At 32.5% G+C, this 21,171-nt stretch overlaps 1 protein-coding gene and 1 long non-coding RNA gene across 3 annotated transcripts; one reads left to right on the plus strand and one right to left on the minus strand.

The window, feature by feature from the left end:
- The first annotated feature begins 2,055 nt into the window (after window positions 1–2,055).
- Window positions 2,056–5,695, plus strand: LOC148599639 (uncharacterized). 2 transcript variants are annotated; one of them, XR_015917667.1, is made up of 4 exons: window positions 2,056–2,361; window positions 2,992–3,052; window positions 3,601–3,745; window positions 5,320–5,695. It is a non-coding gene; the product is annotated as an uncharacterized LOC148599639 (long non-coding RNA). The 2 variants fall into 2 exon arrangements; XR_015917666.1 differs by having other exon boundaries at window positions 2,059–2,361; window positions 3,650–3,745.
- Window positions 5,696–6,878: 1,183 nt separating this feature from the next.
- On the minus strand, window positions 6,879–17,601 carry LOC148599640 (2',5'-phosphodiesterase 12-like). Its single transcript, XM_088557223.1, has 8 exons — window positions 17,362–17,601; window positions 14,183–14,799; window positions 12,670–12,809; window positions 12,177–12,357; window positions 8,779–8,914; window positions 8,235–8,390; window positions 7,722–7,836; window positions 6,879–7,178 (listed from the first exon to the last, which is right to left on the minus strand). The coding sequence occupies exons 1-8, from the start codon at window positions 17,563–17,565 to the stop codon at window positions 6,913–6,915; spliced, it is 1,815 nt and encodes a 604-aa protein (XP_088413349.1). The 5' UTR covers window positions 17,566–17,601; the 3' UTR covers window positions 6,879–6,912.
- Between the last annotated feature and the right edge of the window lie 3,570 nt (window positions 17,602–21,171).

Below are 21,171 nucleotides of genomic sequence, written 5' to 3' on the forward strand. Positions count from 1 at the left end.
GAGGATAGCACAGATTTATGGTTTTCCACAATCTCTTCTTTTGAGATAGTGGTAGCAGTATAGGTCTTATCACTGCTAATATTTTCTACGTCTACTTCTGGAAATAAACATTGGATGTAAAACGTTTTGCAGACAAAAACAATGTTGTACAACATATTTGTCATGTATAATAGACAATGTTTTTGCTACTCCGGTGTCTTTGAAAACTGATGTAGCCTTGGCACTCAATGACCTACTTAAAACTTTCATTCGTTTCAAAATTAAAGACCTCACGGCCTTTAACCACTCTGACAGGGAATCAATGTCTTCCTGTTCTCGCTTTATCCATTTTCTTGCATAGTCCTCGACGGCATCCATAATAACTTTAAAGTTATAATTCCAATTTATGGAGCGTGGTTCACGGTATTTGGGACCTTTAGAAAGGATATTACGCAGAGATTCGTTTTCGATAATGGTTAAATCTCCCGTAACGACGTGACCACAAGGACAATATTTGAATTGAGAGGTTTTGCAAGAACAGTCAGGTGGTTTAGCCTTGAAGTCTTTAATCTTGAGGTTCTGCAATAGTCTTTTATAATTGAAAATTTTGGATGCAATGGGTGAAGTACAGGAATATGAATATGGCATGGATTTGTCTTCGAAATATGGGGGAATTTTGTTGGTAACGTTTTTATGATGGAGGATTTTAGCCAAATTAATTGCATCTATACCTTTGTTGACAAATGGTAGTGGAAGAAATGATCGTTTTTCTTCATCTTGACTTTTCACACATACTGGTTTAAAGAGTCCGTGGAAACCAATATCCAAAATGATGGCAACAAGTCTGAATAATGATGAGGTGGGGTCAGAAACAGGAGTGTCAAGACTTATTTTGTAAAGGGAGTGTAGTAGAGAGAGAAATATAGCATAAAGTTTGGTTCTAAGGTGATGAAGACCATTTATGGAGACATCATGTAACTCAGGTGACGTATAGTGGCAATGGCCATGACTCCTTTCCCGTCTTGGATTTTTGTCAAATAAATTCATCACATTTATGCTGTTGTTATACTGGCTTGAAAGGTTTCCTATACTTTTGATGTTGCCATTGCATCCGTAAGGTATTGCAGTACCTAGTCTGCGTATCCAGTACTCCTCTCTTTCCCTACGATAGCTTTTATTTAGAACGGGACTGTTCGTAGGATGGTAATTTTTGTTTCCAAAATACGAACTTTCATGGAGAGGATTGAATTATCTTGTTGATTAACTGTCGGGATGTTAACTGGTGGTGTTAATTCCCGAACGATGACGGCACATTCTTTTATTTAATCGTTCTTGTGTTTCTCCGACATATATTAAACCACATAAGTCGCATTCTAATTCATATATTAAGTTTGTTAATTTGCAACTTAAGTCATCGTGACTTCTTGTATGGAAGGTTTTGTTTGTAAGGGAACTGGAGAAGTAAGGGTCGGTTATAACGGAAGCTGCTAAATAAATTCTGTCTGAGATTGACGTACTGTAAGAATGGGAAAACAAAGAAATCCTCACTGGTGACAAGTTAAAAATATGACAACTGGCCATATTTCTATTTCGGGAGAAGGCATGGGTAGATAAATACTTCGCTGGCATTTAAAGTGAGTCTGTAATAATGATAACTTTATACTCACTATAATTGCAAGAAGAGAACATGGTAGCAAAAAATATGTTGACGATTAGTGGTAAAAAGAGACAATTTTTATGCTAAACATATGTAACAAATACGCACACATACAAAGTTTTGTTCGTTAATTAAAGAATGCGTTACAAAAATTAAAAATCTAAGTGTTGAATAGGACAGTGTGGTAAAATATACTGATTATAAAATAGTAAAAATAACAAAAGAAATGCTGTTTAACATATTCACCAAATACTAAGCTAATTCAAGCACATTTTTGTTCGTAAATTTGTTTTGTTCTTCATTCAGTGCGATATGTAACGCACCTTACGTGAGGTACATTTAAAGTTTTATACAGTTCTGTACATCAAGAATTAGATATAATGTTGTTTTGTCTTCTTTCAAAATGAAGACTTATCAAATGATAAAATATGTTAATTAAGTACTGTGACATATATTAAAAAAATCTAACAACGATTGTGACAATCTTCAGTATATATTGTTCAAGATCACATTTTTTGTCTATACGTGAAATATTTGTATGTGATCAAACCTCAATAATAAAAATGACTTGAACAATTAAAGGACTCGATACTTTAACTATAAAACAATTTGAACAATATTGGTGCCATATAGATTTTTTTCATGTTGTATGCTAGGATTACTGTGGTAATATGTGTTGTTGGAACTGAACCAAACTAAACATCGAACACTTTACATTCAACAAGGTAGGAACCTATTAAAGAAGTTAAGAACCATGGGAAAAGAGAGTTGTTTGCATTATACCATTTTCGTCTTTTTGTTTTCATTATTCAAAACAAGATTTTACTGGAAGTTACAACATGTAAACAGTTACATGCTTACATTAACTGTCTTAAAAGTATAGACCATATGTAATGTTCTATTATTTATTGACAGACAAAATAATAATACCGAACTGTTAAACATGGGAATTTCCTGGGAACAACAGAGTCAATCAAAACAAATAACTAACAAGAAAAAAACAAATCTAACACAATACAAAATAATTTAATAATTATCAGAGTAGTCCCAATCTTGGGTTGAATTTGTATGTTGTAGAATGATGCTTTCAAGCTAAGACACCACGATATGAAGAGCCTTTTATTACGATTATATAAGGATTTCAATTACATACTTTGATTATGAATTAAAAATGCGTTCTGTTCCAAAATGTCGTTAGATTAAAAAGTTTTCCATGAATCATTCATCATTTCTAAAAGAAATAGCATCACCATTGTATGTTGTAGACAGATGTATTGCCTGTATTAGAAGTATTGTACATACCTTAATCCGATCATTGAGTTACGTAGCATATTCTAATATTGTTTTCTTTGCAGCATGTACAAAACCAGACAAAATAAGGAATGAAAATATCAGATGAAAAATCGAAGAAAAACGGTATGAGCAGGAGAGTTGGCACATCAATTAAACTTATAATTCGATATGATCATGCATGTGCGACTGCACGTAGAAGCTTATCAAATAAGATTCTTTATTGAAGGTTTACACACTAAAAACTAAAATACTCTCATAGAATTGATAGAAAATCAGGCGTAAAGTCATAAACAACACAGCGTATTATCAGAAATGTTGAGTTTTACTATTATTGTTTTTATTTTCTTCTTTTTTTGTTTTGTATGTCGTTTTTCGTTGTTGTCAATTTCAGAGTTGTTAATTTCGTTGATATTTTTTTTTGGGGGGGTGGCGGAGGGGGGGGGGGGCTTTTTTAAAAGAGCATTATTTGAGCATCACACTATTTGGAATATTTTTTGTTCAGTTTATTTAGTATATCTAATTTAATATAGAATAATCTATACATGTTATATGTAAAGTTACAACCTAACATTGTTGCCCATGACTTTCATAAATAGTAAATAAGCTGTAATATTAAGCCATATTATGTATGAAGATTTTTCTTAAATTATTTGTAAGAATTACTTATGCAGTTTACCAAAAACTAACTGTACTGTTATGAAATGCATGTGTATCTTTTAGATGGGAAAGCAGAAGATAAAGATGAAAAACAAGTTGCAGATGAAATGCTTGCGCAAGTTCCTTTTGGAGTGATCTTCAAATTACTCTTATGTTGTAGTATGTATTAACTGTGGATTGTATTCGTTTTTTTTTTTGGGGGGGGGGGGATTATTACATGTTTATTGTTTGCTTATATTTTTTTATATCATTTTTTGCAATTGTTTTTTTGTTTTTATTCTTTTTTAATAAAAAAAAATGTATATTTTTCACAAACCTCTTCTTAGAAAATTAAGTTTTTACATGGTTTTGTGTTAAATGTCTTATTTGGAATTTAGCATTGCTACCTTAGAAGATATCTGTAAAAGCACCGGGATAAGCAAAAGAAAAGTTTTTTTCTGAATCTGAATTACCTTCGGACAACCTGATAAGCCTTACTAGAAAAAAATCAGAATCTTGTCTATGGTAAGAAGTTCATTTGAGAAATATATGTATTTTTTTAATATGAGGTGAGTTCTGCCTGCCTTGAGTCAATTCTGTAACATACTTTTATCTGTTTTGTCTCGCACTTGCATAACTTATCATAGAACGGGTGCATATCTGAGGTATAACAAGATCTCGAGTGTTCCTATAGTAATTATTGTGACCGTCCTTCCGTTCGTCCATCAAATTTTGTATGCTCCATACTTCCCTTTTTTCTGCACATTGGGTTCTTTGTGATCTGTTTACAAGATGTGCATGATGCTAATGTGGTCTTCAAGTGAATTATATTTGAAACAGTTTCTACTCTTTCTAAAATGATTAACTATTACTTTTATATTAGCAGGTTTTTTTAAACGGTGGAAGTAATGGTTTGGTCATTGAAAAAACATTTCTTTCCCCTTCACCTACTTTCTTGTCTAAAATATGCAGTTATCTGTTGTAGACATCGTTTATTTATTATATTACCCCCATTGTAATGCCCTTTCGCGAAGTGGGGATATATAGGAATATCTGTATTTTCATTCTTTCTTCCTTCAATCCACTTTTCCTTCCTCCCTCCCTCCTGTACATTTTATTTTATGTTTTCATGATTTTGCCTTCACATCGCAAATAAATGACTTTGTCAAAGAGGGAGACCTATCTCTGGTCCGTTACTACTCCTATTACACTGAATGGAATTGCATGAAGCTTTCACAAATTCTTGATTACATATTCCCAGTATGCAACTCCTAATTTTAGATTCTGATCCGAATCAATTTGGAAATTTCACCGTTCAAAACATAGACTTGTCAATTGTGAATATGGGGACATGGAGGGCCTTTCTTATCCGTAATTCCTCCTATACCACTGAATATATACTATTCAATAGAATGGAATGAAACTTTTGCTGAATCTTTATACGTTCCCATTGTGCACTTCATGTTTTAGATTTTGATACGAATCGGTTTGGGGGATTCACATAGAAAAACGTGAACTTTGCGAGTTGTGAATATGGGGACATGTGGGGCCTTTCTTATCTGTTACTCCTCCTATACCACTAAATAGAATTGAATGGAACTTTCACAAAATCTTTATGACACGTTTTCATTGTGCATCTTCTTTTTAGGTTTTGATCAAAATCAATTTGGCGGTAAAAAGATGCTGGTTATCAAATAGATGAAAAGAGGTATCAACTTAGTGAGCATTGCTCATAGTTTTTTTCTACTTTCTAGGTTGTGGTGACAGTGTGGTTGCAGTCCCTGCAAAAAAAGCTAGAAAGGTAGACCCGAACAAAAACAAAAATGGCGAAGAAAAAGATGAGAAAAGCACCATGAAAGTAGACGATAAAGATAAGAAAGCAGAAATGGACCTTGATGAAAAAAATGATGATAACGGATGATAAAAGAGTTCAGAAAAAAGACTTCAAACTGATTTAACCAAAATTACACATATGGCATATTTACTTTTTCACAGATATGTTAGTCAATATGAATGAGAGGAAAAAACATCAATACCGTGAATTAAGAGTTTTTGAGTGGAACTTCAGGACGCATGTGAATTTGGTTGTAGTATGAAAAGTTAAATTACGAGATAAAGAATGGAACTGTTTGAATGTGTATATTTCGAGCAAAAAAAGTTCAAGAACCTCGAGCACTTGAACATGAGCATGTATTTTGCAAAGAAAAAAAAAAACAGAAAAAGTACATCTTTATCAAAATTGTTCAAGCCAAAAATATTTCGTCATTTCCTTTCTTTGTAACAGCAGCCAAATTGTTTTCAATCGTCAGTTTTATTTTATATACTGATAAATAAGGAATTCTATACATATATATATTCTTGTATTGTTAAGAACCGATCTACTATTGTGAAATACTTTAATTCGTTGATAACAATTTTCGTGGATTTGGGAAGAAACAAAAGTTCGTGAATTCTTGAATTCGTGGTTCTGAGATTTCAATATACATGTCAATGGTAATCTTCATTTTTATGGTAACCAAATTTCTTGCTTTGGTATGACCATGAAAATCACAAAAATTGGAAACCAATGAACAAAAGTTCTTTCACGGTATAGACTGATTAAATTCACAGTTGCTAATTTTCACGGATTCTGTCAAGAACATATTAGCAGGTATCAATTATATGCCGTCTTAAAGAATGATAAGCGTTCTACAGTGTTAAAAATCAATTTTGTAGATGCTACTTTCCTCGCTTATCAGTCCATCAAAAAAAAGAAGAAAAATTAGTACATTCCAAAAATTAGTATGTTTACTGCATCGACTGGGATGTTCATTGTAATCAATATATGGTATGTATCAATAAAATCAACAGGTCCACAGACCTATAAATTTCACTCCTCCAATCTAGACTAATGAACTACATTTATTGTTGAGTTTCTTCCAGTTTACCAAGCATGTATTTCATTGGGCAGCAATCAGAAATAATGCAAAAAGCAGGTATTGGTCATCCTCTCAGAGACCCTGAATTAACTACGGTTTTTGGTGGCACAGCTTGTCTCTCTGTGTTTTTTAAATTGTTTTCTATCTTTTTGTTTTACATTGTCAGTTTATATGTTCTTGAGCATGTTTTGCCCACAGATTATCCCAATTTGATGTTCCCTCATTATTGACATTTGAAATTTTTTTGCCTTTCTCTGAAAACATTACATTAGGAAAGATATGAACCTATGAAATTACTGGAGATTCTTATCACTTTTTTGACCTAATCTTAATTTTGAATGACCCAGTATGTAATGCCCCAATAAAAAAACTTAATTACAAACAATAGCTAAAAATCCATTTCATTTGATTTAATAATTTGAACCATTATTAGCCTAAAGATTTCCATCTAATATCACAGATCTGAGCAATATGGTCTGATGGAAATACCACACTAGGTAATGCTATATGCTGTGACACCTCCTTGTGTTCTGGCATTGGTACAACCTGCTCAACCTCAAAGGAAGAGTCCAAAAATATATAGTCTAACTGTTCATGAAAATGTTTGGCATAATTTGTGTAGGGGAGTTCCCCACAACCACTTCTTAAATTCAGACTGTGAAAGAAAGTGGCACCTTCCAATTTAAAATCAGTATCTGAAAATAGAAGGGAACTTAGTTAAATGTTATACATTGTAATGGATTTACTTACCAAATCTCCCATGTAGAGAGTGTACTTACTATTTTTAAATCATTAAAGCAAATTAGTATTCTATACCCTTTAATTTTTTAGCAGAGCCTATAAACTAGCAGAGTGGTATATGGTAAATAAGAAAGTCATCATAAGTCTGTGGATGGGATGGTGACATCCAGCTCAAAAATAACTTCATGATTCATATATATATATATATATTGTATATTGTTAAAAATATTGACAAAACACATATCTTTATATCCTTTTTGCAATGGGTTATGCACAATCATGCTATATAATATCTCCCATGGTACAATTCTACACATGGTCTGGAATAAATGTCAAGAATAAATGTGAGGTATCACTCAGTGTTATATTGGGAGTAATCACAATCCTGCTTAGTGGGAAAATTCAAAAGTGAAGTGCACAAAAAAAATGAAAATTGATAAATTAGTGCCTTAATACTTTCATAGTAACAATTCTTCATTCTCTTGTTTGTTACTCACTATTACTCCAGCTATAGTTATCCTCCCCAATACATTTCTTTGTGATGAATTCATAGGCTCCCCCTTTTGGACTGCAGTTGAAGTCACCACAGAAAATTAATGATACATCATATCCCTGAAAAATATTGAAGCAATTAATATATTATTTGTGAATTTATAACTTATCTAAAACTGCCATTTCTTGAAGTCATCCTCTGGGATTTTTAAAAATGTCCAATACTAAAACCAACTATGCTCTTTGTTTCTGTAAAGTGTACTCAGTTTAATACATCTTCACATGCATATTTTGTAAAATTTTCTAGCTATTTTATATTTTTCAAGCACTCAATGCTAACCCAATTATATACATGTGGGATACCAAAATACATTTTTTTCTAATAATATATCTCTAAGTTTATCATTTCTACTTATATATTGTAGATTCTTAACACATCAATTGTGTAACAAAATATGTGTATTTCATGTTCTAATCTTAGTAACAAAATGGAATTTTTTTTATCTATAAATTGCTACCTGATCCCTCTGTTTCTGCAGTACGTATTCCAGGTGTCTAATTATAGTAACAGTCTGTAGAGATCTCACACAGCAAGCTTTTGGATGGAAAAATAAATGTGTATTGGCAACACAAAGTCTACACTTTGGGTTAATCACAGACTCTAGTATCAAAACCTGCAATAATAACAAACAATCTGTAAGGGATGACTTACTAGTGATACCCCCACTTTCAATCATGAGGAACATACATGTAATTGTTATAGTCATAAGAAAAAGCAAGTCATGACAGAACCAAGCAGGCCATTTGAACTCAGTTGCTTGTTATTTTTGCCAATTTAAATGTACAACTATGAAAAATATATACCCCAAATGACAATAATGCTTTCTAAATTAATATTGTTAACAACAAGAGAGAAAAAAAAAATCTGGGTATTGATCTTTTGTTTTTGATTTAAAGGAACTTTTAAGATAAGAGATTGGTATGCTTAGAATAAGAGAGCCTAAAAGCAAATAAATTATTATTAGCTGGCCTCACAATTAATATTCATTTATGATGAAATACCTGAGCAATAGTGCCTCTGTCTGTAATTTCAGTCTTGAGTGTGTCATTTGTTGCTACAATAGTTTTTATATCTGCATATTTCTCATTTCCATCATTAAATATTTGTCTAATAGCAATGCTATCATCTTCAATTTGTCTGCAAAAAGAACATTATAGGCTTAGAGAGCCCAATAGGGTGGGCTGTGACATGACATGCTTTATCATTGTTTTGCTGATGATTCGCAGATATATTTAGTTATTGAGCCAACTGACAACTGGTCCCAAATATCCACACGACTTGAAGCTTGTGTTGGCGACATCAGCTCATGGATGAAGAGCAATCTGTTAAAGCTCAAGCAAGATAAGACTAAATTAATTATTTTAGCTCCTAAACATTGACTCGAGGAATTTGAAAAGTGTCAACTAGCTCTAGATGGTACGATAGTGTCAGATGCAACTTGTGTAATGAACCTTGGTGTACACTTAGACAAGCCATTAAGCATGGAACAACAAATTTCCGCTGTAGCTGTAGACAAGTCATGTTTCCTTCAAATCAGAAAGATTGACCAAATTTGTTGTTACATTATGGACAGTGCTTGTAAAACTCTTGTGTGTACTCTCGTAACATCGTGATTGGATTATGGCAATTCCCTTTTATATGGCGTGAAATCTAGTGCCTTAAACAAGCTTCAAAGAGTTCAGAATGCTGCCGCCAGATTGATATCATGGCAAAGGAAATATGACTGCATAACACCTGTGTTAATTGACCTACACTGGTTACCTGTTCAATTCCAGTGTCAATACAAACTCATCTTATGCGTTTTTAAAGCACTGCATGGTATAGCTCCAGCATATCTCCAAGAGCTTCTGACTTTATACAACCCATCAAGATCATTAGGCTCCCGGAACTTTGTGACACTTGAAAAGCCAAGAGAAAACGAAATCGTAAGTTGATTGTAGGTTCGACAAGGCAGCTGCCACTTTATGGAACAATCTTCCTGGTGAACTACGAGTTTTAGACAATATCAACATTTTTAAATTCAGACTGAAAACTCATCTTTTTAGGACAGCTTATGGTGATCTTTCATTAATGTTGACGTTATTACATTTTATTGATATTCTATTCAGTGGTATTTTTAACACAGTAATGTTATGTTTTGGATTTCTAATTTTTAAATGGTAACATTTTTTGTTTTTAATTCTTATTTCATTTAAATGATAAAATATTAATATATAATCTATTTTCCAGATAATTTTACTTTTGCCATTTTTTTTTAATTAATTTTATATTCAGTAATTATCTTATATTTTTTATACTATTTAAAAAATGTTTTGATACTTAACTATGCTTTAATTACATAGTTTGTAATTTTTTATTTTTTTTTTGTTCGTCTTTTCTTTTTTTTTGGTTTTACAAATTTCTATATCTAAGATACAAAATGATGGTTCTGAATAATATTTTTATTTTCAATTTCTATTGTATAATTTTAGGTGTTGATTACTAAGTACTTTGTATTGTTTATCATTTATATGCTGTAAAGCGCTTAGAGTAAATGTAGTTTAGATTAGCGCCATACAAATACTGTAAATAATAATAATAATATATGAAGTGGGTTATGTTAAGAATGTATGACAAAACTGTTTATTTCAAGAAAAAAAATATGAATAAAAAATACAATCATAGTTTAGAAATTTTGAATACAAGATTTTTTCATGTTTAATATTGCTTTTTAAAATAAAATAAAGGGAGTGACATCATAACAACAAAGAAATTCTGCTTATTGAAAATAACACCAATAATTTCATCCAATTAAAACATTTCTTACAAACCAAATTGAATCATACTACATCATTAATGGATCAGGAAATTGTTAATGTTTCATAAAGTTTTGTAGCGGCCTGATGATAAAAATGAACAGTGAATAGATTTACAGTGTAGATTAAAACCATTCCAAAAGTATGTACACTAGTTTAATCATGCTGGGAGATTTTAAACAATTACATATAAGTGTAAGAATATTAGAATTAAGCAGGGGTTCAAATTAGTGTTGTTCCTATGTCCAGGACTCTAAATTTCTTAACTTGGACCTTTGAATATTCATTTACATTGGTCCTGGAACTTCAGCCTTTTGACTGACTCTTTATTATGGATTTTTGATTTTACTCAAGTGGACCTTTCATTTGAAACTTGTATATGTCAAGGATATCCCACTCTTAAAAGTAAACTTGAATCCCTGATTCAGTTTTTTTTCAGAAAACCAGAGGACACTCGCTTTACTAAGAACTCACTATGAGCCACACAGAAAATTGTTACAGTGACCACTATCATACATTTAAATATATCAATATTTGTTTTAATTATAGATTATATAAACAGATTACTGGAGTTGTGTGCTGCTATTATACCTGATTACATGTATATTAAAATATATATTTGTTCTATGTGCATTATAAGTGTTTGTTTAAACCCTATATCATCTACCCTATATCACATGCCCTATATCATACCTCTAGACCAATATCACATACCTTATATCATACCTCTAGACCAATATCACATACCTTATATCATACCTCTAGACCAATATCCCATACCTTATATCATACCTCTAGACCAATATCATATACCTTATATCATACCCCTAGACCAATACCACATACCTTATATCATACCCCTAGACCTGTATCACATACCCTATATCATTAGACCTATATCACATACCAAATATCGCACCCCTAAACAGACCATACTTGAGGTACAGTGTATGCTTAAAATATATGATATAATGGACATGACTTGTTAAAATCTGTATCACATGCTGTATCAACCCTTGACCTTTATCATCCCATTGGCTGGTGGCCCCTGGAGTGATATAGGAGTCTCAGGTTGATACATCATATGATACAGATTTTGACAAGTAATATTCAGTAGTTAAAATGTTGGAAATAAAAAAAACTTTTATGTGTTTTAAACAAAGTTATTTTCACATTGAAAAACAATAAACAATCAATTTAATAATCTCAACAATTTGCAAAACCATTCAAAGTTTAATACGACAACCAGTATATGAGAATAATTCAATTTCAGAAGTAAAATGGATTCTGATTTGATAAAAAATTTCGTTTATCATCTCATAGACCAAATTTAGTAATGACTGTGATGTCACCAAACTTTTTCGATGATTTACTCGTCGGATTTCGGTTCTTTTATTAAATTATAAGGAATGACTGTTAAATTTATTTTTTGGTCTATTTAAAATGACCTCAAACCCTGTGGTGCACAATTTAAAATAACTCTTATGCAGGTTATTCAGTGTGCACCACGTGATTGAGGTTATTACATCACAGACGAAAACAAAACCTAACAGTCATTCCTTAAATAAACTATAAATAATCTACAGCAGAAATAACCAATTCACCTAAACTTTGACCTCCTGAAGAAGATAGCCTCACCCTCCGGTGAATCAGGTCCTTCCTCCTGAGACCCTGCTTTCACTTGTAGAGACCCATTATACCCAAGAACATCAAATGCTGATATTAATTCATGGTTAAACACTTTTCTATCCACTTCTTGGAGGCAGATTATGTCACTGTTATACCCTGTGATATTGGAAAAAATAATAGTAACAAATTTAACCCAAATTTTTGTGTGATCTATTTTCATATATTGCTTTTTTCTTCAATGAGAAAATAAAATGACAAAAAAAAAAGAAATCACGGCAAATGCTTAAATTGTGTTCAATGTACATTGTATGTGCATATACATATAGTTACATCTTGCTTTGTATTATTTGCATAGAAACAAAATTAAGCAAGAATTCAAATAAACATTTTTTCAATCTTTGAACAAAACCAATTTCACTATTGATCTTATTTTTTAACAAAAACCTACAGATTATACTTTTACACTACCTGCAATTTCCTTCAGTAAAAGCTGTATTCTATAGTCTATAGCCAGAGCATATGGAGGACAGTAGGGGAATAGTTCTGTTCTCGTGAAGTCAGAATCAGCATAAATATCTGCTAAAATGTTATAGCTGACAACTCTTATCCTAGAATATATATGAATATAAAACTCATACTGTGAAAGTACTATTGTTTGTGGGGTACCAATTTTCATGGTTTTCATGGGAAGGCCAAACCACGAAATTTGGGTTTGAACCAAATGGATATTTCCATTGACGTGTATACTGAAAACCTCAAAACCATAAACTCAAGAATCCACAAACTTGTTTTTCTTCCCCCATCCACGAAAACTGGTATCCACGAATTAAAGTACTTTCACAGCAATTATTTTACATATGCAATGTACGCTGTTAGTGTATCACTGGTAATCTGCCTAGCATGCTGTATGTAAAGAGATAGAGTGACGACTTGTTGGCTCAAAGTCAGAATATCGTGTCTGTGTGGGATGGCTTGCCTACTTCTGTGAACTACATGTAGCACAATAAAAGTGAGTCAGACTAGTACAATGTAGGGTCTGTTTGATTGGTCAAGTCAGACTAGTACAAAGCAGGGTCTATTCAATTGGTCAATCCTTCTCGTCCACAAATGAATGAAATATCTGCCATAGAATGTTAAACAATATTTATTCAATCAATCAATCAATGTAAGTGTAAACAGATGTACATTGAATAATACAAATACAGTGAAACTTAGTCTAAACTGACCCCTGAATAAACCAAAAACCTGTTTAAACAAGACACTTTTGTAAAGTTCCTAATATCAGGCAAAAAAAGTCTTGTTTCATGGTACCAAAAAGAATAAAAAGGGAAATTAGGTAGGGAAATTATCTTATTTTTCAAAAACATTTTATATTGAGTTAATGGGGAAACAATCTAGCCTTTAATGGTGCTTGAACCAAAATGGCTATAAAATGTTAAGGGTAGGCACAAAAAACTAATGTAGGTAGGGTAGTAGGAACCAGATATACTGTTTTAATTTTACCTCAATTTAAACGTTAGTAAACAGAGCACCGAACAAATTTTAAAAATCTGAATGGGATTTGGTTAATTTAGACAAGCTCCAGTGTAATTCACCATGGACAATGTTCTTTTCAGTGATACTAGATACATGTAAAATTAACTGTACATGTATTTGTACACTGTATTTTAGGCCTAAACATACAGGTATGTAAAATTACAGTAAATAGATGGGGTTTTTTTTAAAGATCGCTAACTGCCTTACATTCTGTTAAAAAAAACTCATTTGCAGTTCTAAAAAATTATTGTTTTGGTGTTTAAATACATTTTAGATCATTTTTTGTGCTTATCTGTTCTCCATAAAAATAGGGAAAATAAGTACACTAGAACAATACATTTATATTACATGTATGTTCACAGAGGTATAAAAAGTAAAGATAACTGACTATCTTAAGAAAAAAAGATTATGTCAATGGCCATAACTCAAAGTTTTCAGAACTTACTTTTTATCATCTGTGATACTCTGTGTAAAGCTGTGTCTGTTTTCAAAGGGACATAATCCAGGGCCAGCATCTACTTCACACTTTGATAAAATGCTGAACTCTGCTCCAACTCTGCCAGCAAGTTGTGGAACACAAGAAAGCTTTAATTTATATCCGATATCATCGGCTGTTGGCATACAAGAAAACGTCTCAGCTATTTTTTCACAAACTTCAACAGTTTTCTTTTTTCCTTTAGCAGTTTCTTCTTCAACAGTTTTATAACGATACCATGTAAATTTGGCATTTTCGAGATCACAAAATTCAACCTGCACCTTAGGATAGATTGGAAAACCAACCATAATATTCTGTGGAAGGACAAGGGCAATAACTTTAGGTAAATTTATTTCTACTGGCAGCATTTTGTCCTCAAGGTGCAAAACAGCACCCTCCACAAAAGTCTGATTTATGGGAGTGGATTCATTATCTACAATTAAATCATTGATGGTCATCCATATTTTCAATACAGGATCTTCTGGAATTTGTTCCCCTAACTCTGACTTTTTCTTTTTTTCCCTTCTTTTTTTAGAACTAATTTTTTTCAGTATATTAGCTTTGAGTCTTTCCATAGTCTTCCCAAGCTGAAAGAGATGAAGAAAAATAAATATGTATCAGTAGCAGTTTTGTAAAGATCAGGCATTAGAGGTGATTCATACATGTCAACAACCCACCAAATTAATCTTCATTTCCAAATTGAAGTTCAGAAACAGTTACAGACTTCATAACTAACCATTGACAGAAAAACTTTCACATTCACCATTTGTCAAATCCAGTGGAAACTGGATTATACATGTAGTTCTATACTAGATAAAGAAAGGATATCAGATTTGAAGGCTGCAAGAACAGTTTTACTTATGTGAAAATATGTCTCAAAACATCAAACCATCTGAAATGATTTTATAATATACATTTGTATGTATCAGTTAAAAATACCTTGCAGTAATCAAATCAAGATTCTGTTCCCTTGGCTCCCATTGCAATGTCACTCGATCTTAGCATACATGTACCTGCCCACTTTTGAAAATCCCAATGGGAGATTTTAGGCGAGTGAATGTATGAACGGACATTTTCTGGACATATTTTGCTAACTGCATGGATTTTATTGTAGTAATGTACAACCACTATAGTATTAAAGGGCCTTTTTCAGTTGAACATTATGTGCATGCGCTGCAATAAATTGAAGTTAGTAAGCCCATTTTTTTGTGGTTGAAAATCTGAAATTTTAGTTCAACAAAATAAATCAGAAAACTGTATTTATATGTTTTACATTCAAAGTATTTCTACTGTTTTAAATTACATAGAGAACATCTTTTATGTCAACTGAAGAGGAATCAGTGTCAGTTTTGAACTTAAAGGGGTTTAGTCCAAACAAGTTCTCTTGCCAAACCACCCTAGTCTTGGTCTATGTAACAGAAAGATGCACAATGATATGATGGGAATTTGAGCAGCTCTTTCTTTTCATTAAATGAATATCATGAGGTTCAGTATATGAGGGAATGTAACATATATTCAAGAATGTTGCTATCAAATTTCCAAAATCATCACTATATAAAAGGAATAGTATTTCTTTTAACTATTGCAAACAAACTTTTGGGAAATACAATGTATACTGCACTGTTAAAATTACAGGAAATGTCAAAAAAAGATAAATGAAGACAGCAGGGGTATTAACTCATTTTGTATAAACAATGGTAATTTTATAATTTGTTTACAAACGTGGTTCTTCAAATTTTAGACCAGTTAAACTGACAGTATTTGTCAAATAAATTGTGGAGTAGAAAATAGTCTTTAAAAAATTACTGGCTGTTCATAAAATAGTGGTAGATCCGATCAGTATTCATTTTCTGATTGTCAATTATCATCGATAACCCTGATCAGCCGATTGCTCATTGGAGATTACTTACATGGTACCTGACATAAAATGTACCTGTACCTGTTCAGACAGCAATTAACACCTTTTGACAAATTTATGACTCCTCTAATCAAAGAAATGAGATTGAAACGTGAATTTAGGGGTTTGAATTCAGATTTTTATAGGTTGTTTTAACAAAATCGGAAAATTTGGAACTGAGATGAATCTGAAAGTCATCTATTGTCATTCAGTATTTCGTACTATTGCAATTTGTATACTTATGTTTGATTTAGTAACCAAAATTATTGAGTAATTAATTCTATACGAGTGTTGGTAATAGACCTTTTTGTGGTAATTAGTGAGCATGCTCAATATACACTTCAGCATGGAAGGGCTTGGGTAGAACAAAAGGATTTTCCTCACGGAAGTGTATATTGAGCATGCTCATGGACTTAACCCCAACGTTAGCACAAAAGGGTCTACTACTACAACGTAAGAGGTTGGAATTCCGTTCCTCCATATCCCAACCTCTTACAAATGTTCTTCCGAGTGCCATATTGCATAATGCTCGTTCCACCATTCTTTGAAATCGGCAGAATTATTTGCCATTTAAAACGGTTTATATAGTTTCTTTATCATAACACAGCAGAAGGTGACTAAACTGAAGAAAAACAAATGACCTACCTGATAAGAAAATCCTACAAACCTGGAAATCCTTTGTAAAAGCAGTTAAAATGAACTTCTTATTGGTTGTTAGTTTTTTGAGTGAGTAATTCCGGTTGATAAAATTATGGATTTTAAAATTTGTGAAACAAACATTTCAAATTAACCAAAGAAATGCCTTTACCAACTTTAAGTTCATTTTGTCAAATACATATTGCATTTCGTAAAAAATAAGTGACCTAATTCAAAATGGCTGGTCATTTCGACAACTGTCTTCGATACAAATGTTTTCTAGGTATTTAACAAATATTTAGGATTTTAATCACTCGATTTCCGGTAAGTTAAACTTCTTTTATGTAAATAAAAGACTTAAAATATTTTAAAACACATGTACAGCTAATTCACATTGGCGGTGGCTTTCAACATATCAGATGCTAGAGGTTAATGGCACCAAGTCAGAAAATAGATTACCAGACAACCTCTAGCATTGCTGGAGTAAAAAGGGTCAACATTTTGGAATATTGAACCTTCAGACATCTGAATCTTTGGATTATCAGATCTTCAGACTAATGGGTGGACACTCAATAAACTCAGACTAGAAACACTGCCACACCAATTCTCAACTCACTTCTTCAGTTTGAAACCTATTCATGTTAATTGTTTTTATATTTCCCGTGTCAGTTGGAAAATTAATCGTGATCTGCATTATCTCTTCGTCTGGGATACAGCGAACGAACACTCCTTCAACATTCTCCATTGCTTTTTTGGTTGATTTGGATCTGAATAGTTTCGTGAGTTTTATTGCACAAGAACTTCTCAATCGACAGAGCATTGCACCATCTACGACTGGTCAACGAAGAGGAGATATGATATTTTAAAACGTAAACCAGTTTGTGTATGTATTTTTCTTGACTTCAATAAGAAGAGCTTTTGTACTTTTTCGTGTGCTTTTTCCAAGATTAGGAAGCGGTAATTGACAGTATTTGTCCAAATTTGATGTTAGATAAAACTTTTTCAATAATTTATAAGATACTGCAAAATGCGTTTAGCTGATATACCAAAATTGAAATGTTTCGAGTTTACTCTTTGCGAAATCCTATGAGTATGAAAAAGGGTTGTTATGTAAAATATTAACTCATTTTATCATTTAAAACCAACCATTAAGATGCATATTTTATATTTTTAAATACTTCTCCGTCTAAGAATCGGGCAAAATGTTCATAAAATGTATATTACTATTTTTTTTTTTGGTTTGTATTTTCTTAACGTTAGACTAGATCGCAAAATCAAAGAAAAAAAGATCAAGAGCTACGATTTCGCAGCTAATGAAGGAAAAGACACGGAGATTTTATTGCTTTTACCAAATTTGAGGTTATTGTGGCAGTTATTTGATGATTTCAACCTCGAGAGACCGACATATACCAATGCCAATGGGTCCTTTCAGTATTTGAGTAGCAAAAATTATTGGAAAGTCAAATCGGTGTTTTTAAAAAATGAATCCGGGTCAGTTCACCCTGTATCTTGTTCGTCCTACACTTGTTCGACCTATTACTTTTTGGCAGTGGCTCCTCATTCACGCAATCATGGATTGGTAGCCTCTTCAGGCTAATCATCCACACATCTAGGTTGCGCCAAAACACCTGATTCATTACGGCTATGAGATTGATTCTTTAGCTGAATCAGTTTATTGCTAGCTTGTCACTGTGCAGTCTAGGGTTCAATCCCTGATGGCCGTGTTATAATTTTTGTGTTTCAGATCATGCTATCCTATTACACTTGGCATCCAACTTCAAAACCTATGGGGTTTGTGTAGCTACAAAAATGTAGTTGCTAAGAGTTGTTCATGCTACGAAGACTCTTGAGGTGAGGGAACTGTGGCAGGATGGCCTACTTGCATTTTAGTTGGTAGTGAGAGTTAAATAGTCAGTTAAATGACTTGACTGTTTATAACCATGGCATCAAGAAAGAGTTTTACATGTATACAAAATGTATTTTTGTTGTTGCTGTTGAAAGCATATTGTGCAACCATTTTCAATATTGTCTAAAAATTTTTTCAGGTTTACCTAGTGAAGCAAAAACTTAAAAAATATATATACAGAAAGTGAACAGGCTCAGGCCGAACATGCTACTAGGGAATGCAGACTGATACATAAAAAATTGGTCAATGAACTTGTCTAATACTTGCTAGGTGTGATGCACTTTGTTACTATAGTATTTATGTCTGAATTTTCATGAGTGAATTCAAAGATTGATTTAGTTAGATATGTCTATATTTACAGTTCTTACACGTCAAATACACCATAAAAAGTGTAATGTGTATTTCCCCAGTGGTGGATCTCAAATCGGTTTATATCAGTTTTCCCAAGTTTGTCATTTAAGCTGTGTATAAATTCAATGTATTATTTTGATAGATTTCTTTAGTTGTGTTTCGTTTACTAGACCCATTTTTAGCTCACCTGGCCGAAGGCTATGTGAGCTATTGCCATCACTTGGCGTCCGTTATCGTCCATCCGTTGTGTTATTAACAGTTTTTCAAACCTCTTCTCCTCTGACACTGCTTGACCAATTGGAACCAAACTTGGTATGAAGGTTCCTTGGAGTATCCTGCATGGAACTGATTTTTGATCCATCGAAAAGCATGGCCGCCATTACTAAAAATAGTACATAGGGGTAATACAGTAGTTTTTTGCATATATCTCCAAAAACATTAGGTTTAGCCAAATTCTGACTATGGTAGAAGTGTTAAGCATGATGAAATCTATCTGTGGTCAAATTTTCATTTTAATCTGTTAAGCCATGTTGGAGTTATTGCCCTTTTTCTACAATTGTAATTTTTAATGTTATTTGTTTCAAAATCTTCCTCCTCTGACACTACTTGACCAATTGGAATCAAACTTAATGTGAATGTTCCTTGGGGTATCCTGCATAGAACTGATGTGGGGATTTTTGATCCATCGAAAAACATGGCCCCCATTACTAAAAATATAACAAAGGGGTCAGACAGTAGTTTTTTGCATTTATCTCCAAAACCGTTAGGTTTAGCAAAATTAGTTCTATAAATAAAATGACCCTTATTACATTTATAAGGCCTTCAAAAGTCTTCAGGGAACAAAGTTGTTAGGTGACGCCTTGTAAGAGTTATTGCCCTTGAAAGGGGAAAATGCCTTTTTTGTTTTTTGGTTTTTTTTTTATACAGTTTTCAGCCACTATCTGGAAAACTATGATAGATAGAAAGAAACTTCTGAAATGATCCTTATGATGAGTCCTACCAACGTCTTCTTGGGTCAAAATTGTTTGACAACTTCTTCTTCGTCAAAATTCTTCAACATGCTTCCGCTTTGTCTCAAACATGGTTTCATCATGAGCTTAATCTCCTCTCTGAATTGGATGCTTACCATGTTTCAGAGTGTGATCAAAACCTACTATCCAATCCCATTAATCACCTAATGACCTATCAGCCAGTACATTCTCAGATGACAATCCTTCGAAGCCACTTTTAAATACAAGTGAAATGCATATCATTACGTTGTGCTCTCTACATGTATCTAATTTTCACAAAATTTCAGTTTTAAATATTTTTTTAAGAATCCCATTCTTCATAACCCAAACCATGCCTAATTATATAGACATGTTCTAAACAACAGGCTACCAAAGTAATCCTCAGATACTTAATTATTATAATTTTAAATGAACTCTATACTTGAACTTACGGGGCAGATACATGTACAATGTAACTCTGTTGAATCTGATATGAGACTACATATAAATAATAGTCACATATTATACGTTTATTATTGCTGTAGAACTGAACAGGAAAGAGGTTATTTTACTTGTTTTCGTTCATTTTCTTTAAAGTGCATTTACAGGTGTGAAATTACTGATAATATCATTACATGTATGTATTTGCAATGAGAATATTCATATGTTATTCTTAAGCATTCAGAAAAAAAAATCAGTTACATGTTACAGACTTGGTAAAAATTAAGATTCTAATGGGACATTTTAGCTTAAAAAGGGTTAATAGTGTATGACTCCTTCTAAACATATTTACTGCATGTCATTCTGGTTCTCATTGCAGGGGTTATAAAACCACTTTCCCAGAGCTTTTCAGTTGTGAAATGTTACTAGCCCTGCAGGTTCATCCACCGAAGCCCAGGACATTTTGCATGGATATTTGCAATAACCTAATGTGTGTAACAGTATAACTATTTGATATTGTTTTATATGTGTACATACATCAGTGTTGGAAACTAAATTTATTTCATCATTGAATGTATATGAAACTTCTGAAAATTTGCGTAGACCCGAATAATTACGATTTAATTAGCATATACCTTTTTTGTGCATGATTGTGTTCATCTTTTATGACCGTAGCAACGACAGTTTTTACAATTGTGTAAATTTCATATACAAATCGTAAGCAGACATTGCTACCATC

Source organism: Perna viridis, chromosome 13 (assembly GCF_037379345.1).
Source record: "Perna viridis isolate PV_CMFRI_1.1 ecotype Kerala chromosome 13, ASM3737934v1, whole genome shotgun sequence".
Classification (NCBI taxonomy): Eukaryota; Metazoa; Mollusca; class Bivalvia; order Mytilida; family Mytilidae; genus Perna; species Perna viridis.

Coding starts and splice junctions, on each gene's coding strand:
- LOC148599640 (XM_088557223.1), bottom strand. CDS start 17,565: ATGCTCTGTCGATTGAGAAGTTCTTGTGCAATAAAACTCACGAAACTA. Junction 12,810..14,182: donor AGTATCACAGATGATAAAAA/GTAAGTTCTGAA, acceptor TATATATTCTAG/GATAAGAGTTGTCAGCTATA. Junction 12,358..12,669: donor TTTACTGAAGGAAATTGCAG/GTAGTGTAAAAG, acceptor CCAATATCACAG/GGTATAACAGTGACATAATC.